The following is a 9,841-nucleotide window of genomic DNA, read 5'->3' on the forward strand; positions in this document are numbered from 1 at the left end:
AATTCAACAAGTAGTAGAACAAGCATATGAGTCTATGTTTATCTGTTCCTTCTAGAAATAGAAGCGATATTTGGGCCCCTCGATGATTTTGTGTTGACCCATGTACCGGACCCGGTCAGAACTAAATTGATGTGTTCAGTTGAGTTCTTTGTCACACAAATCGGAAATCAAGAAACAACTGCCAGACAATAAGCGAGACATAATTCCATAAGTTTGTCCGGCTGATATCATGATAACAGAGGATTGTATGATCACTTATCTTAAAATGGCGCTTCATAGTTCAACAGAGTTTTCTAGAGCTACAATTGTTGGTTGGTTCCTGAAGTAATATAGGAAAATACAGTTATTAGACTTATCCAAGTGGGAGTCTGTTGGATAAGGTGTCTAAGTCCATAACCTATTTGGTATATACTTGACCCGACCCAGCATGGTCCATTTGGGTTGCACTTCACCCGAACTATTTATGGATAATTTGATGAGAGTTATACATATATGATTATTAATATATTATAAGTTATAATATATTAATATGAAGTCATGTTATTTAATTAGTCTTAGTCTTAAATTAATTATGAATTAATTTAGAGATTAAAAGGAAGACTAATTAGATTGTGGGCTATTGGTTTTATATGGTGTGGGATAACACCCATTTGTTAATGGGCTAGGCTTGTATGGAAGTCCATGGATGATCCATGGAGCTTTTAACCCATGGATCCTTGGAAAAGGAAAGGTCATGGGTAATTAGGGTTTCACCCTAATCATGCACACTATATAAGCATGCTTATGTTGCATGACATAGCCACTAGTGTGTGTGTTTTTGTGTGGCCGAAATTATAGTGTGTATACACTCTCTCAAAGTTTTCCAAGAGTTTGTGGTGATTTGTGATTCCATTTGAGGCATTCACACTATTGGTGCTTGGCCCTCAAACTCCTTAAGAATCAAACTTATCAAAAAGGTATGTAATCTCATCTAATTCTTTTATATTTAATAGTACCCCATGCCCATGTTAGATAGGTTATGAACCTTGGAAAACTATTATTTTGCATGTATTTAGACAAACATAGATCCAAGGTTTATTAGAGTTTCATGCACACTTAGGAAGTGTTAGATTGCTCAAAACCCAATAGAAAGGTGACCGGGGAGCTTAACACTACCTTGCCAATTTGGCAACTTAGCTACAATTCGCCCCTTAGCTGATTTGGGAGCAAGTGTGAACTTAATGTCATATTCTTTCTTCAAGAAGTTGGATCTCCCGGAACCAAGGCCAATTCGCATGGCAATCCATTTAGCAAACAAGACAGTCACTTTCCTAAGGGGAATATGCGAAGACTTGTTGGTCAAGGTGGACAAATTTGTCTTTCCTGCTGACTTTATCATTCTAGATATGGAGGCGGATCCTCATGTCCCGATCATCCTCGGAAGACCCATCCTCAACACTGCGAGTGATATAGTAGATATGCGAGATTCAAAGCTTACCTTGCTGGTAGGTGATGATTCTGTAACTTTTGGGGTTGTTCTAGCTATGAAGTATTTAAGGAACAGTGACGACATGGCTTTCTCAATCGACATGCTAGACGAACTATTGGAGGAGTGTGTAGATGAAGATTCCAGTGAGTCCACAAGTGTTGATGAAGAATTTGATGTAGAAAAAGACTTAATGGAGATCGAAAGACTGTTGGAAGAAACTGAATATGAAGAAATAATCAAACAATCTGAGAGCCCTACTCACCGAGTAGGGCCGATCTACTCGCCGAGTTCCTCCTTTGAAAAGAAGGAATTCGTCAATTTAGCCACCAACTCGCCGAGCACCCTACCTACACTCGGCGAGTCCAGCAGTCAGAACCAAAAATCTGAGCTCAAAACATTACCTGAACATTTGGAGTATGCTTTCGTGTGAGTGTTGAAGAAACGGAAACGTGCCATAGGTTGGAGCATCACCGACATCAAGGGAATGAGCCCATTTATTGCTCTCACAAGATCAATCTGGAAGAAGGAGTGAAGCCGGTTGTGCAGCACCAAAGAAGATTGAACCCGAATATGCAAGAAGTAGTCAAGAAAGAAGTGGTCAAACTCTTAGATGCGAGAATTATCTATTCCATTTCCGACAGTCCGTGGGTGAGTCCGGTCTAAGTGGTGCCCAAGAAAAGAGGGATGACGGTCATAACCAACGAGAAGAACGAGCTAATCCCAACACGAACGGTAACCGGTTGGAGAGTGTGCATCGATTATCGAAAGTTAAACGATGCCACTCGAAAAGACCATTTTCCCTTATCTTTTATTGATAAAATGTTAGAAAGGTTATCAGTCCATAGTTACTATTGCTTTCTAGATGGATTCTCAAGTTATTCTCAAATACCCATAGACCCAATAGACCAAGAAAAGACCACATTTACCTGCCCAAGTGGGACTTTTGCTTATAGGCGCATGCCCTTTGGGCTATGCAATGCACCCACGACTTTTCAAAGGTGCATGACAGCCATATTCCACGACATGGTGGAAAAATTCATGGAAGTCTTTATGGACGACTTTTCTGTTTTTGGATCTTCTTTCCATGATTGTCTCACAAACCTTGACTTAATGCTTTCTCGGTGTGAAAAAACCGACTTGGTCCTCAACTGGGAGAAATGTCACTTTATGGTCAAAGAGGGTATAGTGTTGGGCCACAAAGTTTCCAAAAAGGGAATTGAAGTGGATCGGGCAAAGATTGACACCATTGCCAAATTACCCCCACCAACTAATTTGAAGGGCATTAGAAGTTTTCTAGGACACGCAGGTTTTTACCGGCGTTCCATAAAAGATTTTTCCAAAATAACTAGACCTTTGACACAATTATTATTAAAAGATGCACCATTTAATTTTACTAAAGAGTGTTTAGAGGCATTTGAATTTTTAAAGGAAAAATTAACTAATGCCCCGATCATTGTTGCACCAAATTGGAGTTTACCCTTTGAAATTATGTGTGATGCTAGTGATTTTGCATTAGGAGATGTCCTTGGTCAAAGGGTTGATAAGCACTTTTGACCCATATATTATGCTAGCAAGACTCTTAATCCAGCCCAAGAAAATTACACCACCACGGGAAAAGAACTATTAGTTGTGGTGTATACTTTTTATAAATTCCCTCCATATTTAGTTTTATCAAAAACAACCATTTTTACTGACCACTTTGCTATCAAGTATTTGTTTGCCAAACAGGATGCCAAGCCAAGACTGATAAGCTGGGTGTTACTTCTTCAAGAATTTGACATAGAGATACGAGACAAAAAGGGAATGGAGAATGTAGCAGCTGACCATTTTTCAAGACTTGAAAACCTGCAATTGCACGAAGATAGAGTTGGCGATGATTTTCCGGACGAGTATATTATGGTGGCCGTGGTAGAAGAACCATGGTTTGCAAATATAGCTAATTACTTAGCTAGCAATTACATCCCAAAAGATCTCACAAGTCAACAAAAGAAGAAATTCTTTCTGAGGTAAAATATTACTTTTTGGATGAACTGTATCTTTTCAGAGGATCATACGAAGATGCATGTTCGGGAGTGAAAGCTGGAAGATATTAGAGCAATGCCATAGCGGGCCCACGGGTGGACAGCACGGAGCACATTACACGGCAAAGAAGTTCTTTGAGAGTGGGTTTTATTGGCCCACAATTTTTAATGATGCAACCCAATTTGTCAAAGAGTGTGATGCTTGTCAAAGAGTGGGAAACATTTCATCTCGAAATGAAATGCCACTACATAGTATCCAAGTGTGCGAAGTATTCGATGTATGGGGGATCGACTTCATGGGACCATTTCCTGTGTCTAGAGGCAACAAATACATATTGGTGGCGGTAGATTATGTATCCAAATGGGCGGAGGCACAAGCGTTACCAACTAATGACGGTTGGGTAGTAATGCAGTTTTTGAAGAAATTATTTTCACGATTTGGAGTCCCGAAAGCTCTTATAAGTGACCGAGGCATCCATTTGTCAATGATCAACTAGAGAAGGTGCTAAGGAAATATGGGGTAACCCATAAATTTTCTACATCCTACCATCCACAAACTAGTGGACAAACCAAAGTGACGAATTGAGCTTTGAAGTGAATCTTGGAGAAATCGATAGGAAGCAATCGCTAGGAATGGTCGGATAAGCTAGATGATGCACTTTGGGCTTTCCGTACAGCTTTCAAAACGCCTATTGGTACTATACCATATAGACTAGTTTATGGAAAGCGATGTCATTTGCCGGTGGAGATAGAGGATAAGGCGTTTTGAGCCTTAAAGATGTGTAACTTCAACACGCAGCAACTCAATAGCAACAGGTTAATGCAAATGAATGCCCTTGAAGAGCTTACAAATGATGCATACTCGAGTTCGTTGATCCATAAAGAGAAGAACAAGATGTGGCATGACAAGAGGATTAAAGAAAATAAAGAATTCCATGAAGGCCAAAAAGTGTTGCGCTTTAATTCAAGGCTAAAGCTTTTCTCGAGGAAACTCAGGTCAAGATGGGATGGTCCTTTTCTGGTGAAGAAGGTGTTTCCACATGGTGCTATAGAGCAATTGTCAATAAATGGCACACCGTTCAAAGTCAATGGACATCGAGTCAAGAAGTATGAAGAAGGAGTCCCCAGGAATGAAGGAATGGAAGAATTGTTGTTGCTGGAAGGGATTGCAACCACGTAGAAGGGGAGGAGTCCAGCTAGTGACTCCTTAAAAAGAAGCGCTTCTCGGGAGGCAACCCGAGTTTCAAGTTTGCATTTTCTTTTCCTTTACTTTATTTTTATTTTTATCATTTTCATTCATCTTCTTTTAATAATATAGTTGCTTGTGGGCAAGCAATGCCTAGAGTGTGGGGTGGATGGTTAAAAATAAGAAAATACATTAATTTTTTTCCAAAACATTAAAAATTTTCAATCTGGAAGGGTTACTCGTCGAGTAGGCATGCATACTCAGCGAGTACCTGCCCAATTAGACCCAATAAACGCGTATTTGGAGTTCTACTCGACAAGTAGGTATTTTCTACTCGATGAGTAGCCAATTTACACAGGTGGTTTATAATCTGTAAAAAAAGGGTTTTCACCCATTTAATCCCCATACTCGCCGTGCACAACAATCTTCAAGCCCCCTCTGCGATTTTTCTTCAATTTCTACTCATTCTTCGTCTTTCCAAGGAAAAGGTAAGATCTTTTTACTTTAAACTCATCAAAGATTCAATCTTTATCAATGAATTGCCCTTATTTTGCTTAAATTCGGATTTGGGGGGTTCCCTCAAATACTAGGGTTCTAATTTTGCCATGATTAGGCAATGTTAGAAGGAATTTCTGTTAGATCCATGGTATATTGACTTAATACAACAAACCCCTATGAACAATTAGGAGTTTTGGGCACCCTATATATGAAAGATGGAATTCAGTCCCGAAGTTCATCCTACTCGACGAGTAGATGCTTCGGACTCGGCGAGTAGCCAACTTATGCAACCTTTTTATTTGATTTTAATTGCAGGGTTTTGCTTGTTTGTGTTTTCTTTATGTTGTTTTGCAGACACCATGTCCAGAAGAGGGCAATCTTCAAGAGGGGGAAGCCAAGGTGAAATCCTGTGGTTCTCGTTCCAACAAATCGTATCCAAATCATCACAAGCCCGAGCTAAGAACAAACTAGAGGCTCTGAAACATAAGGAGATTCATTTGCCTAACGCTGTGGATTGGGATTGGTTAGGCAAAGTGGATTTGGAAGAGGAACTCACTCCCTATTTGGTGAAGGAGTGCAACCTGGGGGATAGCACCATCATCTGTGATAGTTGGTTGCAATTGTTCAAGATACAGGAACCGGTGTATGTTGAGCTGTGTTGGGAATTCTTTGCTACCATCTCATTTCGAGGTGGTAGTGAGTATTACGACCCGAATGTTATTACTTTTTCTCTTGGTGGGGAGTTGCGAGAGTGCAGCATGGCAAAATTCTCTTAGAGGTTGGGGCTTTTGATGGATTTTGAGCAATCTAACACTTCCTAAGTGTGCATGCAACCCTAATAAACCTTGGATCTATGTTTGTCTAAATACATGCAAAATAATAATTTTTCCAAGGTTCATAACCTATCTAACATGCCATGGGGTACTTTTAAACATAAAAGAGTTAGAAGAGATTACACACCTTTTTGATGGGATTGATTCTTTGGAGTTTGAGGGCCAAGCACCAATAATGTGAATGCCTCAAATGGAATCACAAATCACCACAAACACTTGGAAAACTTTGAGAGAGTATACACACTATTTTATTTTCGGCCACACACAAGCACACACACTAGTTCCCTAGTCCCATTTCATGCTCCATAAGCATGCTTATATAGTGTGCATGGTTAGGGTGAAACCCTAATAACTCATGTCTTTTCCTTTCCAAGGATCCATGGGTTGAAAGCTCCATGGATCATCCATGGACTTCCATATAAGCCTAGCCCATTAACAAATGAGTATTAGCCCACACTATATAAAACCAATAGCCCATAATCTAATTAGTCTTCCTTTTAATATCTAAATTAATTCATAATTAATTTAAGACTAAAACTAATTAAATAACATAACTTCATATTAATATATTATAACTTATAATATATTAATAAACATATGTGTATAACTCTCATAAAATTATCCATAAATAGTTCGGATGAAATGCAACCCAAATGGACAATGCAGGGTCAGGTCAAGTATATACCAAATAAGTTATGGACTTAGACACCTTATCCAATAGACTCCCACATGGATAAGTCTAATAACTGTATTTGTCTATATAACTTCAGGAACCAACCAACAATCGTAGCTCTCGAAAACTCCGCTGAACTATGAAGCGCCATTTTAAGACAAGTGATCACATAATCCTTTGTTCTCATGATATCAGCCGGACAAACACATGGAACTATGTCTTGCTTATTGTCTGGCAGGTGTTTCTCGATTTCCGATTTGTTTGACAAAAAACTTAACTGAACACATCAATTTAGTTCTGACCGGGCCCGGTACATGGGTCAACACAAAATCATCGAGGGGCCCAGATATCACTTCTATTTCTAGAAGGAACAAATAAACTTCGACTCATATGCTTGTTCTACTACTTGTTGAATTGTACACAAAATCTCGTTTTATAACATCATGTTACTGCTGCGTTTACGTGCAATCAATGCACAACCAACTCATAGGTAACAACTCATATCTCTAGGTTTTAAGACTTATATGATATTATCGTCTTACGATCACTTGAGATAAATTCCATGAAGTGATACAAGTGAGCGTGGGTTTAATCTAATAATCGTAACTTATGAGTACTCATGAATGTTGCAGCAACCATTGCTACGTCTAAACACCTTTAGCCATCTACAAACCCAATTCATGACAATCTTGATTCATACCTACTTCCGACGTATGATCGATTGTGGAGGTTTGAATAAATTAATTATTCTGGAAGTCAAAACATGCAAAACTGAAACAATAGTAAATAATTGACAATGACAGTAACACTTTACTCATAAATAAATCACAAATTTTATTCATCATCAAATGTCGATTACATTTTACAAGTTTCAGGAAAAACTATCTAATCTGTAAAACTAATATTGTCCCTCAGCCCGATGCGCCTTGGATGCTGAAAATGCTTTACCCTCGTCAGTCCCTTCATAAGGGGATCTGCAGGATTCTCATCCGACGATATCCTCTTTGTCACGAGGAGTGCTTCTTCAATCTTGTATCTCATGAAGTGATATTTTCTGTTAATATTTCGGGATCTACCATGATCTCTCGGTTCCTTGGCTAAGGCAACCGCACTATTGTTGTCACAGAAAATCTCCACAGGCTCCTTAATAGCTGGTACAACTCCATGGTCTCCGATGAAGTTCTTTAGCCATATCGCCTCCTTTGCTGCTCCACTCGCTGCTATATACTCTGATTCACAAATCGAATCAGCCACCGTCTCCTGCTTGGAACTCTTCCAAGAGATTGCCCCTCCATTTAAGGTAAAGATCCAGCCTGACTGAGAGCGGAAGTTATCCCTATCAGTCTGAAAACTAGAATCACTATACCCTAATACTCTCAAGTCATCACTCCCACCAAGGTTAAGGATCCAATCCTTAGTCCTCCGCAGGTACTTGAGAATGTTCTTTACCGCGGTCCAATGAGCCTTGCCAGGGTTCCCCTGATACCTCCTGACCATGCTCAAACCAAAGGCCACATCATGGTGGGTATAAGTCATAGCATACATAATCGAGCCAACAGCGGAAGCATACGGTAGTTGGCTCATCTCAGCTATCTCTGCCTCTGTACTCGGACTCTGAGTCTTACTCAGTTTGGCATTGCTCTGGATCGGTAAATCTCCTTTCTTGGAATTCTCCATGTTGAACCTTTTCAACACCTTATCCAAGTAGGTACTCTGACTAAGTCCAATCAGTCTTCTACTCCTTTCTCTTAATATCCTTATCCCTAGGATATAGGCAGCCTCCCCAAGGTCCTTCATAGCAAAGCACTTCCCAAGCTAGGACTTAACCTCCTGCAAGGTTGGGATGTCATTTCCTATAAGTAGTATGTCATACACATATAGTACCAAGAAGCTAACTATACTCCCACTAGCTCTGACATACACGCAAGACTCATCTTCACTTCTTGAGAAACCAAACTCTTTGACCTTCTCATTGAAACAATGATTCCAGCTACGAGATGCTTGTTTTAATCCATAAATGGACTTCTTAAGCATGCATACTCTATTTGGGTACTCCGGACTGACAAAACCCTCTGGCTGATTCATGTACACATCCTCAGCCAACTTTCCATTAAGGAAAGCGGTTTTGACATCCATTTTCCATATTTCATAATCATGAAATGCGGCAATGGCTAACATAACCCTAATAGACTTAACCTTTGCTACCGGCGAGAAGGTTTCATCGTAATCAATACCTTGAGTGTGAGTAAAACCCTTCGCAAGCAGTCGAGCCTTATAAGTATGCACTTTTCCTTCCATGTCGGTCTTCTTCTTGAAGATCCATTTGCACCCGACTATTTTACGGCCTGGTACATTGTCAACCAAGTTCCAAACTTGATTGTCATAGATGGACTGCATCTCGCTGTCCATAGCCTCCTTCCATTTGGCAGACTCTGGGCCTGCCATGGCTTCCTTGACACTGCTAGGTTCATCCAAATTTACCAATGTACTATCACTGATAAACGTATCACCTTCCGTAGTAATATGTAAGCCATAATAAAATGAAGGTGTGTTTCTAACCCGTGTGGAACGCCTCGGAGGTACAGACTCGTCAGCTGGATCAACAGGAGTTTCCTCCTCAGGTTGATCGCTAGTGTCTGAGGTTCCTTCACCAATTGATTCTTGAATTTCTTCAAGATCAATTTGCCTCCCACTATCTCCTTGGCTTATAAATTCTCTCTCATGAAAGACCCCTCTTCGTGCTACAAAGACCACACTCTCACTGGGTCTGTAGAAGAGGTAACCGAAGGATTTCTGTGGGTAGCTGATGAAAATACACCTTTCACATTGGGGTTCAAGCTTATCTTGATTCTCACGCCTCACGAGAGCCTCGCAACCCCAAATCTTGATGTGATCTAAATTGGGAACCTTCCCAGTCCACATCTCATGAGGTGTTTTGGTAACCTTCTTTGTAGGGACTAGATTAAGGATATGGGCGGTAGTCTCTAAGCCATACCCCCAAAAAGAGATTGGTAACAAAACTCGACTCATCATAGAGCGAACAATGTCTAACAAGGTTCGATTACACCTCTCAGCTACACCATTTAGCTGTGGTGTCCTGGGAGGAGTCAATTGTGAGACAATCCCACACTCCTTAAGATAGTCAAGGAACACGGTACTAAG

General features: G+C 40.2%; 1 protein-coding gene across 1 annotated transcript; it reads left to right on the forward strand.

Annotated features, from left to right (window-relative positions):
* The first annotated feature begins 4,267 nt into the window (after positions 1-4,267).
* On the forward strand, positions 4,268-4,669 carry LOC145016654 (uncharacterized). Its single transcript, XM_078974903.1, has one exon. It carries the CDS (start codon positions 4,268-4,270, stop codon positions 4,667-4,669), a length of 402 nt encoding a protein of 133 aa, XP_078831029.1.
* Positions 4,670-9,841: the final 5,172 nt, after the last annotated feature.

Source organism: Lactuca saligna, chromosome 9 (genome assembly GCF_052625555.1).
Source record: "Lactuca saligna cultivar CGN05327 chromosome 9, ASM5262555v1, whole genome shotgun sequence".
NCBI lineage: Eukaryota > Viridiplantae > Streptophyta > Magnoliopsida > Asterales > Asteraceae > Lactuca > Lactuca saligna.